This window comes from Ursus americanus, chromosome 24, assembly GCF_024610735.1.
Source record: "Ursus americanus isolate L20-20 chromosome 24, mUrsAme1.1.p, whole genome shotgun sequence".
NCBI lineage: Eukaryota > Metazoa > Chordata > Mammalia > Carnivora > Ursidae > Ursus > Ursus americanus.
This window is the reverse complement of record NC_142150.1, coordinates 13,877,430-13,898,213: the sequence shown is the minus strand read 5'-3', so window position 1 is coordinate 13,898,213 and position 20,784 is coordinate 13,877,430. Positions and strand designations below refer to the sequence as shown.

Here is a 20,784-nt window from a genome sequence, read left to right as displayed (position 1 = left end):
GGGAGCTTCCATTCTCAATGGTCAGCAAATGAAGCGTAAAAGGCTTAGTATTATATATCTTTATTTATTTATTTATTTATTTATTTATTTATTTATTTATTTTAAAGATTTTATTTATTTATGTGACAGACAGCCAGCGAGAGAGGGAACACAGCAGGGGAGTGGGAGAGGAAGAAGCAGGCTCCCAGCGGAGGAGCCCGATGTGGGACTCGATCCCAGAACGCCGGGATCACGCCCTGAGCCGAAGGCAGCCGCTTAACGACTGCGCTACCCAGGTGCCCCTATATATCTTTAATCATACATACCATTTGAAGGGCTTTTGATATCATTGGGTCATAGAGATTTCAATGTTGACCTATTACAGGGTATATTAATAAAAATAAAGTGCCCTAAGGTCACTTTTACTAGTCCTATATTTTACCGAGCTTGCTGTAATCCAGTGTAAGTATTACCAGCAAATTAATTGTCTGTATTCCACCCTGCTGTACCACTTACAAACTTATGTGGTCTTGGGCAAAACATCTAACATTTCTGTGCCTCAGTTGTTTCCTCTGTATTTACAGTAACTTCCTCACTGAGCCATTATGAGGACCAAATAAAGTAAATTAAAAAAAGCATGTAGAACAGTGCCCGGAACTGAGTAAGGTCTTAATGAGTTATTATTGTTGTTATTATTATTAAAGATGAAGAAACTTTGAAGGAACAGAGAAGTTGAAGGCACTGGTTCATATGAAATGCTTGGCAAAGAGAAGTACATGGATTTAAACCCACACTTTGACACTTAATGAAGCAATCAGCCTACGGATACAGAAAAGAAGTATTGCTGAGCTTTTTCTTTCCAACTTCTAAAGGTGATGGGGGGGAAAAAAGCCAGTACCTTAGAATATTATCTATGCATTTAAAAACCTAATTTATTGCAAGTGATTTATATTTTTAAAAATAAGCTTTATTTTTTTCTTTTTTAAAAGATTTTATTTATTTATGTGAGAGAGAGAAAAAGAGAGAGAGAGAGTGCATATGCGAGGGGAGAGGAAGAAGGAGAAACAGACTCCCTGCTGAGCAGGAAGCCAGACATGGGGCTCAACCCCAGGACCCCAAGATCATGACCAGAGCTGTAGGCAGGCGCCCCAAGCTTTAATTTTTTAAAACCCTTAATCCTTGTAAGGTGATTTCTCCCAGTACTATATTTTCTATTAATCTGACTTTATTTTAGAAATTAACCATAATTAAGTGAGACACAGTTTTTAAATGAGCAAAGCAAAAGTATAGCATCACACTAAAATGTTCCCATCCTGTATATTCATTCATCTGGTCAATGCCTAACAATGTTTCAGTGAATACTATGCCCTAGCATGTCAAAACCTCAATACAACTATCCTGTAAATGAGAATAAATAACTTACTAACCTTGAGCTAGACCATTTTGATTGAGAATATTCTGATTAATTTACCCTCATACACATTTATCTTTTCAGTCTACGAAATAGCTTTGTACCAGGAGCAGAAAATCATCTTCATTTGTCAAATAATAATTATGCTGACGTCCTCTACATACCACCTTTTCTCTTCCTTGAGGATCTTTGTTTATATTAAAACGCAAACTAAATTCTTCTGATACTACTCAGTAAGGAAATAGTGTTGATGTTAGGTTTATAGAAATTGGGAAAATGGAAATAGAGATATAAGTTTACTCGGAAACACAGACCAAGCTTATTAATACAGCAGACTTCTGATTTTTTTAAGAAGACTTCTAGCTGTGTAGTATTTCTAATATAATATTTTCATTTGGAATGGACCGAATCATGTATCCTGTGAGGAAATCAGGAAAAGGTGACATTTGCCTGCATCTGTGGAAGATTCAAGTAATATAAACTAAAAGCTCAAAGCTAATAATTTAGAAGTTAAAAGAGTATTAAACCATATAAACATATATTTAAATAGTTGCAAATTACTAATTAAATCAAATTTACAAATGTACAAATTATGTTTGATAATTTCTTCATCTCAATCAGAAATAGCTTAAGTTTCTATGATACACATTCAATAGAAAACTAAACCATAAAACTTGAATTGTAATTTGGAAACTACAACAATATACTGTTGTTGGCTATCAACATCTCTTGCTTTCTGTGCCTTTTGCATATATGGGTGTAATTCCATTTTTCTTAAAAGGTTTCCGGATTTTCCTTTAACATGTGAAAGAGTAAAAATTTAAAAGGACAAATGTGAAGATTAAGCTTTAGTGTGGGTCTTAGACAATGGTTTCTTGGACATGGATTGGTAGCTTTAATGTAATTGCCATTTTACTTGGAAATATGACTACAGTTTAATGCCTATGGGAATGACTGGCTCTTATGCTTAAAAACTAGTGTATTCAAAACAACATGGTAGTCAAGCCACTAAATTCTTCAGGTTTTCAGAGGAAGTTTCTGGAATAAGAAGTCTTCCCTTGAGAGTATCTGTCCCAGCTGAAGTTAACCGTACACCAAAATACCCATTGTTCAGATAATGACCTTAGTCACAAATCAGTGTCTATTTTGTCAGGAGCCTCCTAATTATTAAAAAACAAACAAAAACCAAACAAACAAACAAAAAAACCAAACAAAAACAAAAACAAAAAGGCTAAGAGTTGTGTGTGACCAAGCTAAAATATTTTTATCAAGACAATCAGTGCTCGCTTCCGCAGCACATATACTAAAAAATTGGAACAAGACAATTAGGCTTCATTCTGAGACTAAAGAAAATATCTTCTCTTTTTTTGGAAATATCAATAGCACAGCTCAGATCATGTCAGTACCCTGCTTAAACACATTAGGTGGCTTATCTTCCCTGAAAGAATAAAGGCTAAAGTGCTTGTTTTGACATTCAAATCCCATTGCAAATTGGCCCAATTTAGACTCCTTATCTTCCAATCTCTGTCTCACACAACCCACAGTCCAGCTACATTACTATTCAGTCGACAACTATGTTGAATGGCTGCCAAGGGCTGCATGTTTTGCTAGATAAACTAAAACTGTCCCCTGCATTTAAGAATACAGAATTTGATGAAGGGAGTTATCCTAAGAAACTCATAAATAAAAAACAAAACAACATACCTATTTTACCAAATATATGAAAAAATATATTCTAAACATTCAGAGGAATTATTATTTTAGTATCTCAGGTGGTTTGGGGGATGGCTTTAAAGACTGATTTTGCTTTCTCAACTGTAAATTGCTTTCTCATGCCTTTCTGTGGTTGTCCATGATGTTCCTTTTACCTGTACTACTTTTCCTTCTCATACCTGAACTTTATGGAAAAATCCTATTCCTGAGGAGTTTATGCAAATGTCTCCTCCATTAAGCTACTTTGCAGCTTCCTTTCTACTTGTGTCAGAACTTACCACTCCCATCACTGTGTTTCCACAACATAGTATTCATAAGTTTACTATAACACTAATCATGCTGCATTTTAAGTGGCAGTCTTCCCACTAAATAATGCACGATATGTAGCATTAGTCAAGATCCATACATAAGATTTTAAAAAGTGCTTTTTTAAAATAAAAAAAAAATAATGGAATTCTGAAACTAAATAGAATTTAGGAGATTATTTGAGGTCGGTTAGAAATTCTGGGTAAGATACTTCTAAGAAATTTTAAGCTGGATTGTCTTATCCTAGATCCAACCAATTATAGGAATAGGTAGGTTAAAACTAAGGAAGCTAATATCTTGAACCCAATCTTCAGGAGATCAGTTTGTTTCATTCCGTTCCAACATCGGCTGCATCCCAAACTCTTAAATGACTTTTTCATAAATTAATGCAATGGTAGCAACAGACTATGAGCATAAATGAGACTGCTTTGCCTAAAATTACTAGTACATCTCCAATAGGGTTTTACGTGTGATCGAACTTTCATTTGATAAGCTGTATGTTGAGACCTGCAAGGCTCGGAGGGACAGTAATAAAAATATAACTTCTATATGTGAGAAACAGACACAGAGTAAAAAGTAATATTCTACCTATTTTTTACTAAAATATTTAGTAAATATATTACTATAATATTTACTATATTTACTAATATTTTACTTACATAGTCTGAATATACAAAACATATTCATTCGAGTAACAATATAGTTCATTGAATGAACTATATTACTATTTCACCATAATGGCATTCATAAACTTGATATTCATGGATTCTATATTCTTGACCACATTAAGAATACACAATATAATTCCACTTGTGATTTATTCACTTACAAAGTTGAATAGTATGAGTCACTTAGCTTTAGATCAAAGCCAGCATGAACACATGATATTTTTCTCTCCTCATCTTCTCTCCATTCATCATTTAAGTAAATAATAACTCTTGAAAAGTCACACATGCAAACATTTCTTTTGAAAAATGGGCCCTGGCATAGGGCAGGATAAAAGTCCAACTGAAGATACTAGGTTAGATTAAAAAACTAAAGCCAATACATATAATACTTCCTTGGTTCTTAGCCTGGGCATAATAGTTTTAGATACTCTTAAGAGTGAATTGTCAAATTCAGTGTTGATCTATCACTTGAACGTAATCTACAGTCCGCTGTGTATGGAAATAAGAAAAAGTATTTTTTAAACCATTTCAATTAATTCTCTAGCCACTATAATATTTTTTACAACATAGACGATAAAATGATAGCAAAAATTGAAAAGATGGCAAGCACGGACTTGTGTCTACATGGTGTTATAAATGTAACTTTTAGTGACATTATGATTCAGAGGGAATTTTATCTGCTTTGGTAGATATTTCTGCAGTTTTGATTTGGGAATTCTTTGAGATATATGGCTTATGAAAGTGAAGCATCTGCTCTCAAAATGTTAAGAAACAAATTAAGGCAAAGGTTGATATTAAATAAAGATTTAAGATCTTTGTGGAGTGATGTTAGTCAAAAAAGGCTGAGAGATGAGTAGGTTTTGAATTGCATACTAATTCAGTATTTTGCAAGTGTCTCTTGTATACAAGAATTCAAACAGCCCTCACACAGTGCACACACCATGTCTGTCTTGTTCAGCCCCATATCCCCAAAGCTTAACACAATGTAACACAGAATAAGTGCTAAATAAGTATTATGAAATGAATTATGGTAATTTTAATGCTATGACAGATACAGATAAGCAAACATGTCATTGTGTTACATGATAAAGATTATAACAGAATAACAAATACCAAGCTCTGTCAAAAAAAAAAAAAAAAACACTTCAAAGAGGAAGAAATACTTGAAGAATACTTGAGAGAAAGTTTGAGGAAAAAGAAAGAGCTTTCCAAGGGAATAGGCAGAGGGAGGAAATACTTCCTATTGTACCAAACTAAAATAGCTACATAAATCCTGATATAAACTGATTTAGGAAAACATAATGGACTTAATTTGACTGAGCTTCAGGTTCAGCTTGGCTTCAGTTAGAACCTGATTCATACTCAAACATTACAGTAATACCAATCTCTTGGCTCTGCTTCCTCTGGGTCTTCTCTATCATTAGTCTCCATAGATAGTTGCTGACAACACCAGGTTCTTGTCTTATGTTTGCATCAAGTCTCAGTTCCAGTCTCATACCCTTTCCCCAAGCTCAGAAGGTAAGCAGAGCATCCTAACTAAGGTCTTGAAGTCCACTCTGCTTAGACAGGCTTAGTCTCACTTCTACATCAGTAGGATACTCTGTGGTCATAAGTCAAGCTCTCTCAGAGAATATGGTTTTATCCACTAACATTATGATTAGAATGTGACAAAGTAAGGCTTCTTAGAAGAAACTTTGCTAACAGTTCCCATAAACAAGGGGAAAATATGCTCTGCTGCAACTATTATACCCCATAAATGCCAAGACAGGCTTTATATATTTAGTCCTGAAACCATCCACTGGGGAAAAAAAATCAGTTTCTTGACATAAGGAAGATAAAATCCATTGACATTTGCCTCCTATTGTAACCTGAATATATAGAAACACAGGAAGTCATTAACATCAACAACTTCTGTAACCACAGGTTCTCAGAGTAGAAGAATCTTTAGCCCAGTTTCTAACCAGATGGTTAAATACGACATCTCTCAGTGGTTATGCAAGTATAAATTTATGCCTAGGTCCAATCCCTGCATGAAATGAAAAACAGGAACATGAAGGGCCCACATGGATTCCACCCTGAAATAGAACAAATCACACAGGCTAGGCCAATCTGAGACCCCTGGAGGAGTTTCTGTAAACAGCCTAAGATTAGCCACTTCCTCCTCCCCCTACGAATTAAATAAAAATTTCTCTTAATGGGAGGAAGAGAAAATCTCAATGTTGCCTTGGGGACACATTAAACTTCTATATGAGGCTTGGTTTTTATCTATTTTAGCTGCAAAAGAGTATAGAGCCAGGAACCTTGAGAGCAGAGGTTAAGGCCACAGTTTTCAGACTCCTTGAGTTAAGAATGATGGTTTGGCTATGGCCCCAGCCTAATATTACGAAGGCCTTGACTTTAAAAAGTGGGGAAAGTTAAAATGGGTCTCCCAGAAATAGCAAGGTGTCCATCAACTGTACTGGTCAACACTATTAATTTAGCATTTGAGGCCTACTATTCTATCTATACTTAATTTACCTTCCACTGCCATACAACTTGAATCTTTCACTCTAGCCAAGCAGACCTTTTCTTGTCACTCTCCTACCAAAAACTAGAAATGAGAACTATTCCTACTATAATTGATAGAAGAGTCAAATCAAATGAGCAATATCCCATAAGGAATTCATTAGCTCAATGACTGAAATAATTGGAAGGAAGGCTAACCTCAGGCACACCTTAAAGCAGGAACACAAACTACATCAAAGAGTAGGAAAGGGGTTGATTCTCCAAGAAAAATCTAGAATATTCATGTTAGAAGAGGTACGTATGTAATTGTGGCAAAACATAAACTAACAAACACATGAATGCATTGACACACAACTGAATACTTTATGATACCATATATTGTGATCAATCTATGTCATTTCATTTCCTAGGAACGCCTTCCTCCTTTCTTTTAACAGTCTGTCCTTGTTTAAAATTTCTTTCCTTTCCTATTCTCTTTGGGCCACATTGATCTATTTTTTCTGGAACTTCAAAACATATCTCCTTTTTCATTGATTTTTTCCTTTGGCATACACTATAATGAATAGTTACCTCATTTTTCCCCTGAGTGATGAGTTCCAACTTACAAGCAACTTCTGTGTGCTATGAGAGTTAAATTCTAAAGTTCACTGTATGATAGATAGAAAACCCTTACCTTAAGAAACAGTATAATATACTGTGTTAGTGTTCCAGGATGGCTTAGCAAGATTTAATTAATTCATCATGTGACTGATGTACAGTATTAAAATTCTAATTTGATTTTCCAAAACCGTCCTAAATCCTTTACTGTTTTCTAACACCTGCCACTTACACTAGAAGAGGGAAAACAAACAAACAAACAAAAAAACAAAAAAACAAACAAAAAATATTGCTTCTACTTCTTGCCCCATTGGACCTGAGAGGTGGAGGGGGTGCTCACTACCAATCATTTGCGATGGCTCCCATATTCTGATGAGGGCATTCTGTATTACAAAGGCTGGAGTCATGCAAAAGGCACAGATGTTCTAAGGCGGGTTAAGTGAAAAGGGGACAGAGGATACAGAACATAATGTGATATTTGTGGGGGATGAGTCTCATGTGGATGAGGATTAAAATGGTGGCCAAGTCAAGGCTCATGAGGATGTACATTAAAAAAAAAATAGTAAGGGAAGATGAACACAAATAAAGAGATATTCTGACATAGAATCATAGAATACAAGCCCTGGAGAAGACTCTTACTAGCTTAACTTTCAGGAAACTAAAGACTAAAATTAACCTGACATGGACACATCTACACAGGGACTATATTGTAAAATTTTCCATGCAGGCTCTCCTTTTGCCCATGGCTGCCTATTCCTTCTTTGTAAGCATCTACCACTGAAGATTCTAACACTGACCATGTTCAGGATGAGATGAGAACACAAGCCTAAGACTGAAAGAATGACCCTACCTACTGTTGGGAACTCATGAATGAGAATGGGGCAAGGGATGCCACTGAGGTCTGGGATATCAGGGAGAACAGGGTTGAAGCTGTGCCCACACAATATATACATTCATGGGTGTGTATCAAAGTACATTGTATATATACTACAAAACTGTATTTTGTATATATGTGTATACGGTACATTGTATGTATGTTACTCAGTAAGTATTAATGTAGTGAATGAACGTCCTCTCTAACACTAGAAGCAGACACCATGTTTTAGTCTCCTTTTAATTAATTCCTAACCTTTATTTCTTAAAAATTATTTATTTGAGAGAGAAAGAGAGTGATAGAGAGAATGTTGGGGGAGGGACAGAGGAAGAGCGAGAGAGAGTCTCAAGCATACTACCTGCTGAGCCCAGAGCCTGACATGGGACTCGATCTCAAGACCCTGAGATCATGACCTGAGCCAAAATCAAGAGTCGGACACTTATCCAACTGAGCTACCCAGGTGCCCCTAATTCCTAACCTTGTACAATGTCTTACATTTTAGTAGGTCTTACATTATATTGTTGACCGATAGATAATAAACAATGTATATATTTGAATTTCCACTAATCCACTTATTCTTTTCACCATTTGCTGTGATGAAATGCCCCTTCTAATTCAAATTTAAAAGTATCTTCATATGTATTTTATTGAGCTAATGGAACTTCATTTTTAACAGTTCGTCATTTAAAGGATGACAATAATAAGGATATGAGATAAATTGTTAAGAATAGTTTAGTTTGGCTTTCAAGGCAAAACAAGACAAAAAAAATGACAAAGCTCTCAGTGGTTATTGTGTTTTCACCAGAAATTATGAAATATGTAGCATTTATATGTATCGGGTGATTTCCAAAATCCATGCTCTTGGCTCTGCTACAGAACTCAACACTTCTCTACATGCTTTTGCTTTGAGACTTTTCTCCCTTACGACCTTTAAAATAGAGCCTAAATTCTGAAATTTGGCTGAGAGCCAAATATTCAGTGGAAAAGAAGAACTATGAGACACTGAATTGTACTTAACTACTGTGGCATCAGATAAGAATTCTGAGGGAAACATCAGCAGGACAGATAGAGGGGAATGATAATTTCTTCAATGTTAATGAAAAATAAACCGATAAATGATGAAATCAGGATTCTTATGTTACCAGAGATGTTATACCAATACCCCTGGATCTTTATCTTTTTGAAATTAATCATAAATCACTTTCAAGAAAGTCTGATCTAAAAATCATGTGATTGCAAGCATTAATTAGGAAAGCCACAGTGACATATGTATTTGTAGAACACTTTGATTTTCAGATTCATTACCTCCAGTCCTCAGAGCAACTCATACGAATGGCCCAGCAATTTTTGAGTAATACAGTAGGCAGGGAGTAATACAGTAGGCAGAATGTTGGAGTGGGAACTGAGGAGACACCTCATATCCATTAAATATGTATTCTAAGCCCTGTCCCTGCACAAGGCATTTTTTTTTCATACATTGCCTCAATCCCATCGTCAGTTCTGTAAAGTGGATATCCCACTAAGAACAGGCAGAGAAATATTAAGTAACTTTCACAAACTCTAATATCTATGTATGAGTCACAGCTAGAGGTGTCCTATATGGCAAAGCCCCACCATCTTTTATCATGATGCCTCATGAGAGTCAGAAGACACACTAGGGCCTGACAATACAGGATAGAGAAAATTACAGACTGACCTCTGTATCTAATTATCCATGTAATACTAGGCAAGCTACTCATCATGCTTTCTTGGCCTCACTCTCACATTCTCATAAGAGAAGCTCGTGAACCTAGCTCTTCCCATCTATGAGTTTAGTCAGGTTAATGTAGATAATACATGATTGTCTCTAATATCTTTGCCTCCTTATTTAGTGTACTAGTCAATGTTCAAATAAGGCATCTCACTTCTAAAGGCTAGATAATCTTTTAAAGATGAACACAGGGAAGAGTTTCCTCTGCCTACTTTTATCTGGAGTTGGAAGAAAATACAGAAGTTTAATTTCCAGCACACACAAAAGAGTTTCAGTTTCCCAACTCTTAACGAAGTAAAGTAAAATTTCCAACTACTTTCAAAAACCTATGACACCCTGAGAAGAGAACAGTTTCAGGATGTCAGTGCTAAAACTAACACAGACTCACTGGATCCAGAACAAACTACTGGCCTCACCAAAATGCACTGAGCACCTGCTGGCATCATGGGACCTCACTGACCAAGCAGCCAACTGAAACCAGGGTTCTCATGCAATCAACACCTGTTCTCTTTCCAGTGCCTCACGAACTTTCCTCTAGAAATGTCTCTCTTGTTAGAGAAAAGTGAATGCTCATACACATCTCTAGGCTACCAAGAATTTTCTTTGAAGTCTGGCATTTTATTATAAAAATTAATTTAGGTTTTATTCTACTTCCTACCAAGCCCTCCTTTATTTTAATATTGAACTTTAATGGGATAACTTAGCAAATAAAATAAATGCTCCTGAAGTTTGTGACCTTTTTCTCTGCATAGTCATGTGTTCCAGGATGTGGATAACTGTACTTGACTTTGAGCATCTTGGTTTGCCCTACGTAGATTCTGTAATTTGCCTCATATGGACTGTAACCCCAGAACGTGATCAATCACCACATTCTGGAATACCATTATAATATGTCTATCCTATATTATATCATTAGAATAACAGCATTTCCTAGATACTCACTAGTTAACAGGCATTGTGTTGAATGTTTTGATGTTGTTGCTGTTGTTTCATTTAATATTCTTAACTACTCTGTGAGGTAGAGATTTGTACACCCTTATAGAAATAGAAACATATAGAGATTCACTGAATTATCTGATTGACAGAAATCAAACAACTAAGAAGTATCAGAGCAACCTCTGAACTCCAGCTTGACTAGGGTCTAAGCAATTATCTCTGTATTGTTGCTTATGCAGAATGGCAATTTTAATTCACATGAAGATATGGTTATTTTATAGGGTCTATTCTTAGGTAGACAAGTCCTACAGCAACCAGTCAGTGTTCAGTTAAAATGTGTAGCTCAAAAAATTATAAAAATAAATGCCACAGACTTTTGGATTAACTTATAAAAAGCAGAATGTGAGACTATTAAATCTAAGATTATATTTGTAGTTTATATATTTTTCTACTCATAAATTAGAGCAAGAACTTTCTGTATAGAATTTTCAGAGAACATGAACAAGTATATTTAGCTTTTGAGAACTCAAATTATAGACCAGGAAAAAGCAAAGAACAAGCAAAATGAAAGCTAAAACTTGAGAATGTGAAAATAAGATACAAACATGGGAAATGTAGGTAGTTCATTGGTCATCTAAAAATAAGCAAAACACCACTCTCAATAATAGGATCCACCACAGCTGACTCAAGGGACAAGCAATGGTTTTTCCAGCATTCTTGAGGACATGAAATGTATCCCCATGTCATGTAGCACAATGAGCTTTGAAAAAGCCCGACAGTGATGGGTGAGACCATACACAGCCATAGGAAGCTGGGGGATCAGAAGGCATTGATGAGTTTCCGCAGTGTGCAAATTTATATTAAGCAGTAAAACAATCAGAAATCATGGTGACTTGCAGAACTTGCTCGACGCTTCCGATAGAGCCTTATTATTATTTTTTAAAAGTAAATGTCTACACAATTAAATCAGAGAATCTTTGAAAGAGGTTCAGAGAACGTACTCCGCAAATCCCCTGCTTTTCAACTGAGGAAACAGGTCTGGGGTGGCTTTCTCTGGCTGGATCCACCCAAGGCCTGTTCTTAGCCAGTGTGTCTCTTGTTAAGTTCTTTCCACTCCAGAGTAGTTCAGCAGTGACTCAGGAAGAAACCAATCACAGCAGAGAGTTGGGATAGAGGGGTTTTGCTGTGTCTTTTTCCTGTTTACTCAGTGATTTTCAGTGTACTCTGGGGTCAGAGCAGAGGTGAAAGCTTTGCAGTCTCAGCAGAAGCAACATGACTCTGGAGTCAGCAGCAGCGACTTCTCTCTTTTCATGCTGATAATCAGCATGTTCCATGATTTTTCCCCCTGAAAACTTAGCCTAAAACCTTATCAAGCTGATACAATGATTTCTAGACTCTAGAATCTTTTGTACTTCTGAAGAGAATAATGCTTGCACGTTAAGTACGTTTTCTATAACTGGTTATAAATTATCAGTAGCATACCTGATTTTATACTTTAAGATAAGAACCCACCCACTATTTTATAGAGCCCTTTGTCAAATGCTTCCCAGAAAGAGCTTTATGAATAAAGATTATGGCTGTATTTCACCATGCCAACCTGAGACTCTCATCATAAAAATTTCACCACAATCCTTGATTTTCAGTATGAAGTGCTGTATAACCTAAGGTACTGAGGCCTATTCCAAAAAACAAAGTAACAATTTTTCATCTGCTATCAGGAAGACACAATACCAGGATACCTTTGAGGAGAAATATCTATATATTTGTGTCTGTCTCTACCTCTAACCAGTTTAGTGAACTCCGCTAGGTATTATGCAATATGCAATGGCCACTTATCAATACTTCCATTAGCACACCCTGTATGTTATCAGAAAGGCCACTTTTTAATTTATCATTTTGAATTATAGTAGATGTACTCAATTCCTAGTAGAGTATTTTCAGCAGGCATTTAAAGAAACGATGGTTGTTGGGGTTATTTCATTTTACAACATCACATTAGCATTAACTTTTCATTTTACCATGGCAGCCAAAGTATGCATATTATATGAACTTAGATTGTTCTTCTTAAGACAGAATGAGTTGAAGGCCCCTAGGCACAGCCATTAAGAGATCAGAGTTATATTAAAAAATTCCACAAAGGAAGTGAAGGTTTCTATCAATTGGTCCATCTTTGTAAAGTCATATTAGAAATGAGCAATTCAGCTCCTCAGTTCATAGAGCTCTCTGCTGGTCTCTCCTTAAGGGAATTGAAGAGAAGTACAAGATAACTCTTATCCCATGGGAGTTTATTCTCTATTTGATAAAACTGCACTGAAAGCTGAAAGCTACACCCAATATCTTACAGCAAAACATTTAAATGCAAGATTAAATGCAGAAAATAAACATTTTACATTGCTATCAATGCCACAGAAATGGATACTCTGGGCATCCAATACAGGGAAAATTTGATGTTTTAAGACGCTCCTTGGAAGAGTTTGATCTGAATTTATCTGAGGATGATATGCAAATGTAAGAAAAATAGGAAAACATTCTGTCAAGTATGTCAATATAGTATAAAAGCCTGTCGACAAAAGAGCTATAGTTGGCCATAGATTACTATGATCAGAAATTATCTAGAATAAGTGCCATAATATAGGGATCATTGTAGGGAGCCATTGTTGATCAACTTATCACGACCCTTAACCAAAGCACTGATTTTCAAACTTTAGTGTGTATGGACATAATGAGGTATTTCTAAAATCTAGGATTCCTAGATTGTATCCACAGAGTTTACATACAAAGAATCTGGGATGGGACCCTAGAAGCCCCATGTATCACAAGTGTACTGGTGATTCTAATGCAAATGCTCCACGGACTATACTTGGGCTTTGGAAACTACCCTGCTAAAGCACGATTCTCCAGTTGATTCCTGTCCTGAATGAGACTGACAGAATGAAACAGTTACCTATGTCAATCACATACGTAGGTTTTTTTCATTAACTAGATTTAGAGAGTGCAGTTAGAGCAGGCATTGGACCATCCAAATACCTGACGTTTCTTAGAAAGTGGCAGAGCGCTGGGCACAGAGTAGACAGCTAATAAATATAAATAGTTGATCATGGTGGCATTACAACTCACGTTAGTCATGTGGCAACTGGTTATAGTTCTAAGCATCTCAAGAAGTTAGGACCTCTAATTCCTTCTAACTAAGCAAAAATCCTTTTACGAAGTGGCCTTTTACTTTCTGGTCAGAGATGGTCTTCTGGGCTGCAATTAGCTGGATCCTCACCCTCCATCCCAAGATCATAGAACAGAATCTGTTCTTTAGATCTCCTTGCATATCCTTAGAAACTATGCTCTTCATTTCCTGAGACAAAGAAACCACCAGTGTAAAGCCCACTTCATAAAGCCCCAAATCACCCATGATGATGAAGATTTTCTTTTTTATGCTGACCTCAGCACAGCTGGAATTTCTGCAGAGTAGTTAGTCATTTCTAGGTTCCAAGACATATCCAGAAAGATAAATATAATCAGATTCTCAGAGAATAAAGTGACCGAATGTGTGTATGTATTGTGATCATGTGGTTTGACAGGGATATGTAATGTTTATAAATGTTTATATTTATTCCTCTGGCTACTAGAGGATAGTGTAACACTTTTTTAAAAATATGGTATTTGTTGGATATCATATGAGACCTTAAATTCTGTTATTCTTAGGAACCAGTTAATTGTCTTATGACTTAAGTTATACTTTAGCAGAGTAGCTTTATTTTCATCTGGTATCAGGGAGACATGATACCAAGAAATCTTTGAGGGAAGATATTTATTTTAGCGTAAAATGCAATGGACCAAACATCATGAGACCCAACTTCTTATCTTTATTTTTGGTTACAAGTAACTGTGTTGACTGGGTTAATCTTCAGCTGTAAATAAAAGACAATAGAAAGGGTCCTTACTTGGCTCAAAATATTGTTAACAAACTATAATACACCAGCACCTTGCTAAGATTTGAGATTTTTTTTAATAAGAATTTAAAGAAGGAAACAAGTCATTTATGGAAATAACTTAAAGGCAATTTTTAAATACAGCAACCATGGGTCAACTTCTAGTATTTAATGATAACTGCTCAAAAGTTAGGGTTGGCTTACTAGGAACTATTTAAAGTCAATACATTTTCTAATATAGATAGGAAAAGATGATTAATACTATTAAACCATCTTGAAAATGATTCACCCAATATACAGGACACATTCAAAATTAACACAGTATTTAAAATCAGCATGTTAACATTTTCTATAAACCAAATAGTCTTACCTAGAATATTAAGTTATCATAAATATCTTTTCTTATAAAGATTTCAGTTCAACCATTCTGAATTGAAAATAACAAGATGGGGTGTAAATTAGTGATCTATAAATCTATATTTGAAATATCATGGACAATTATAATAATATTTGACTTCTTCATGCTTCAAAACACTAGGAGAGTAAAATGAGACTAGAATTCAAGTATTTGATATTGTCAATAAAACAGTAAATGCTGTTTTTGTCATCTTCCTTATTGTCACAGTAGCAGGGTAAGTAGTAAGGCTGGTACTCACACTTGTACTAGTGTAGTGGCAATAACATTTGGAATTGGAGAAAGTCTGGGTCCACGTTGGTTTATCACTTACTATCACTACTATGCAGTTTCTTCATTTATAAAAATAGGAGTAATAAAACGATTTGATCTACAGAGTGCTTGTGAAAGTCAAATGTAAAAGAACTCCATAGATTATGAAATTCTTCGCATAAGTTGATTTTCATTATTATTGTTATAAATTATATGTAAACAGAGGCTTTGTCTTTACCCTTCCTTATATTCTGGTCTTTATCTAGCTTAATGATGTGCACTGGAAATGCTCTAAATCTAATTATTTTCATTAAGCTTTTTTATAGCTGTTGGTGTCCTTTAAAATCAACTAATCTATTCTAGACATTTTACAGATTAGAAAAATCACTCAGGAGGGATGTTAAAACCTTGCCCAAGTGACAACTGCTTCTTGGCAACTGAGCGGGACCTTATCTTGACTTTTTATTAGAGTTCTCCAATTACTTCACTAGCATTACATAATTCATTTCTTTAACACTAAATCTCCAAAGCAGGTCTTTCAGGGTATTAGGAAATGTTCTATGTAAAAGGGATCTAGGGTCTAATAAATAAACAAAATTCTAGATTAAATGAAATTAACAAATTTTATAAAAGGTAAATCACATACATTCTCAAATACGTTAGACTGTGCTGTGATGGAAGTTATATTACCTGTTTAACAAGGATAAAAATATACATACATATGTACGTGTGAGTATATTTATGTATATATATGTATATATTATGTATATAGAACATTCACAGCACTGCTTGATATATAGGAAATGATATATATGTGTGCCTATCATTAATATCACAATGGTAATAATGATGATCATGATGATGAAATGTTCATAACCTTAAAAGTCATTTAAAGCACATTCCAGAATCCAGGAATGATATTTATAGTCTCATTACTGACTACTGATGAAATACACTTCAGAAACATAAAGAAGCATTTTTCTCCTATGGGACTGTTTTTAATCATAATTTCCATACAGTATTGAGAAAAAAAAAAAAGAACACTAAGTTTAAGGCAGAACACAGATTAAGAGCTCCTCAACTTGCCTCTGTCTTTGCTACCATCCTCCCCACTGACACAAACACATATTAGATATATGTGTGTGATGTAGGTCCAATTACATTACTTTACTGGCCTTTGAATTCTCTTATTTAATAAAGTCAAGATAAATGAACTCTACCTCACAGATGTCTTGTGAGAACTATTCAGATTCGTAGGCATGAATTATCTTCAAGTTATAATATAAGTGGAAGGTATAAATACTGTTCTTGCGGACAATGGAACATATTTCTTTTTAGACATATCTGCTCAACTTTCCACCTGTTGTATTTTATTTTCCCATGCTAGGGATACGTGCATATGTATGTTAAAAACATACTGCCACACCACTGAGATTAAAAGGATGGAACTCTTTCCCTGCTTCTACTGTTACCTCATTTTCATTTTCAGATAGACACCCCAAGCACTAAGTCTCAATCATAAATATTCAATGAATATATGTATACATATTATATATATATATACATATATTTATAATATATATATTATTTTTTCAATTACTGTATTTTAAATGAATACAACTTGACTCTTGAATGTAGGGTGAAAAGATCTAGCATACAAAGTAGATTCTATGTTGGTCAATGCTCCTTTAAAAGTTTTAAATGAAGGACAAATTCCACACTGGTACTATCCTGTATGATGGTATCATCAAGCAAAAAATTACGTGGTAATTTCTACATAGTATTTTGGCAGATAAAATGCATGTATAACTAGACTTAAACAAGTACTCCCTATGACAGGAAATAAATTTAAACATTACATTTTAATATTTAGTCACTCAATTAGTCATATTTATGACATGTGCATGATGCACAGGCAAAAACAACTGTGAAAAGGCAGTTACCTTCAAGAAACATAATCTAATAGAAGAGGAGCCATGGACATATGTATTTATAACAACAACAAAAACCTAGAATGTGAACGCTTTCATATATAGGACAAATTTTTTGTAGAAGTCAGAGACAGGAAATATGCCTTTATATAAAGAGTTAACCACAGGCATTTGGGAAGAGGATGGTATAATGTATATATATATACACATATTTTTTTTCTCAATGAGATCTTAATAAATAGAGGAAGGAGAAATATTTATTAGAAATTATTTTGAAAAAATAACATGAACAGTAATTGGAAAGGGTAAATCATTCTTGTAGGATATAGGCAGGTTACATGAAACTGGCAAAGTTCTGGGGGAAAAAAGATTTAGATCCTAGAGCACTAGGTTTATAACAAGGTCACACAGACTTAACAGAAATGTCAAACAAAGGTGGGAATAGGTCAGACTTGTGCTTAAGAAGGATTGTGTGGCTGTCAATGGGCAAGAAGCTAGTTTTGGAAAATCTGAAGGTGAGATTAGGTAGAAAACCATACAGGTGCATGACCTAGGGAAATGAAGAGGGCCAATCTTTCAGTCTCTCAGCCAGGCAATCAATGAGTCAAGATATAAAGAACCTTTTATTGCCAGGCACCCTATTGAGTACTGGTGCCATAGTGATGGACAAAGAGGTAAAGAAGACCTATATTAACCTAATATGCACAGAAATAAATATGTACTTTATATTGCTATAAATGCTAAGGAATGTCTGAGATGACTTAGGGGATATTAACAAAAATAAGAATGTAAGAAGGAGGAGGCATTTTCAGGGAGTTTAGCTTATTTGTGTTGAATCTGAGGTGCTGCCAAGAATATTGAGGTGAAAGTGTCTTCCAGGCATTGGGGAAGAGTTCATACCTAAGCTATTGATGTGTAATGTCAGCTTCATAAAGACAGGAATTGGATTTATTGGAATAGATGTGCTAACTGGAACAGAGATGACTAGAAGACAAAAAAATGCTGAAAAGAACATAGTTATTTAAACCATGATTACACTAGTATATACTTTATTTAAAAACCTCTTTTTCCTGTCTAAGTCTACTGTACGGTACTGTGCATTTGTAAAAAACAAAACAAAACAAAACAAAACAAAACAAAACACCCAAAAAAACAAAAAAACAAAAAACACAAACACACACACACACAAAACAAAACCCCGATTTTTCCATTTATGAAATTGTACTTTCAACACTCAGTAAGACTTTCAATTAAAGAAAGAGAAATAATAGTATGGATGAAAGAACATTTAAAAAGTTGTTGTACCTCCTGTTTATGGAACTGCCCATACTATAAAACAAGTCATATGATACAAGAGTCTGTGAACAACAAATCAACGATAGGTTGGGAGACATAAAACTTCTTTTCAAACATCTCAAAATAAATATGCCAAGTTTTCTTAGAAGAATCCTCTGGTTGCAAAATGGAATTTGTTATTTCTACAAGTTCTTTTTCATTGGACAAAGATTAATGTCCTGTGACATCCAGAGCTATGAAGACTTTGTTTAACTTTTACTTTTCTGAATGCACTGTATTTTTTGTGAGGAAAGATAAACAACTAACTCATAAGGGAATTCTCTTTAGAACAATATTTACAATATTTATTATATATTTTTTCTACAAAGCACAATTAATTCATTATTGATACCTCATAGCTGTTCACTGTAAACCAAACCCACAGAATTTCTTAATGTATGCAGACTATTAGTGTATAGCATTGTTTCCTCAAAACTGCAATGCTAAAATGAAAACTGTTGAATGCTGGATAAGTAAGTAGCACCCACAGATATCAAAAAATAAAATTTTCACATTGAATTCTGAAGCTCATATAGAATAAATCAGGCCATAAAATAACATAAGCAAAAGGAATGTTCTCTTGTTCTTAATGAGAAGGTACAGAGCACATATTAACCTTCATATAAGTATATAAAAGGAAAACAAATAAAAGAGATGAATGAAAGATGGCAGGACTTTTTCTGCCGCTTATGGATATAATCCCTGATTTCACCAATCATCCCAAACAAAACTAAGACTTGATAGGCTTGAATGTTCAGAAAAACAAAATCTACCTCACGATGAACACTTTTCTGTGTTCTTTAAATTTGGTTTTCTGGCATTTCACTCTATTGGGAGAATGCTCTGTTCTTTTTGTAGAAATTTATTTATATATTTTGAGGAAAAACTGAAGAAACTAAAATTGTCATCAGTGTTACCACCACAAAGTAGATAGACATCAAGATTTATTTGTTATATATCTGACATTAAAGAAAATACAGATGTTAAGATACACAAAAATGCCAATCCGAAGTTTAGCTTACCAGTGGGGACAGAATTGGAGTGCTGAAGTTCCAACTGATGAGAATCATCAGAAAGTTCAGTGAAACAGGTTAAAGTAAATTCTGGGTTGGAAGCATGCTCATGTCTGAAGTCTTCAGGAGAAAGATAATCCAGCTCAAACTTCACAGTTGACATTGCAAAATTCTTAAATAACTATGTAAGTCAAAGTTCACACTATTGAAGTTTTAAAAATCATAGGAGAAAGAAAAAAAAATCACTGTATTATAATCAGTGGTAACTTCAAGCTTTCCGGTGATTATTCTCACTTGGAAATCCAAAAGAGATAAAACATGCAGAGCTGATTCTCTAAGTTTTCTGTATTCATGCCTTTTCTAGGCAATTGACTTCAACAGGATGGATGGATTTTAGAGTTGTTTTTCTTGACGATATCTTGCTGCCTTAAAATGACAGCAGCACTAACCCCATCTCAGAGAGGCTGCAGTGAAAAGTAAAATGGGCTAAGTGAAGACATAGGCAAGGCTGCAGAGATGCTTTTAGTAACTTGGTATTGGAAGTTCTCATTCACATTTCTGTATACAAAAGATCAGCTGGGTGGGGCTAAGGACTGTAAGAGAATGAAACTTTTTTCCACTGGGCAGCTCATCAAGGAATGTTTTAATTTGGAAGGAAATTAATCCTGAATGATATTTCCAGGGTCAGGGTTGTGAGACTATAGTCCTGATGCTTATTGAAAGATAACTTATGATCGTGGAGATTAAAAGGTAAATTAAACTACAAATCTTCTGCACAACACAGAAACACTCAACAAAATGAAAAGGCAGGCAACCTGCAGAATGGAATAAAATATTTGCAAATCATGTATCTGATATCTAAATATCTAAAAAATATAAGGGACTCATACAATTTGGTAGTGGTAGTAGTAGTAGTAGTAGTAGTAGTAGTAGTAGTAGTAGTAGTAACAGTAGTAGTAGTAGTAGTAATTCAATTTTTTTAAATGGGCAAACAACTTTCTTGTCTGCCAAAGAAGACATACAAATGGCCAAAAGGTACATGAAACGGACCTAGACATCACTAATTATCAAGGAAATGTAAATCAAAGCCAAAATGAAGTATCACCTCATACCTGTGAAAATAGCTATCATCAAAGAGACAAGAAATATCAAGTGTTGGCAAAGATGTGGAGAAAA

At 34.8% G+C, this 20,784-nt stretch overlaps 1 protein-coding gene across 1 annotated transcript in view; it reads right to left on the bottom strand.

The window, feature by feature from the left end:
• Positions 1-20,136, bottom strand: part of ANO3 (anoctamin 3) — a 396,077-nt gene extending 375,941 nt beyond the window's left edge. The window contains exon 1 of the mRNA XM_045808600.2: positions 19,618-20,136. Within this exon, the coding sequence (XP_045664556.1) occupies positions 19,618-19,771 (154 nt within the window). The 5' untranslated portion in view covers positions 19,772-20,136. The remainder of the gene's footprint in view (positions 1-19,617) is intronic.
• Between the last annotated feature and the right edge of the window lie 648 nt (positions 20,137-20,784).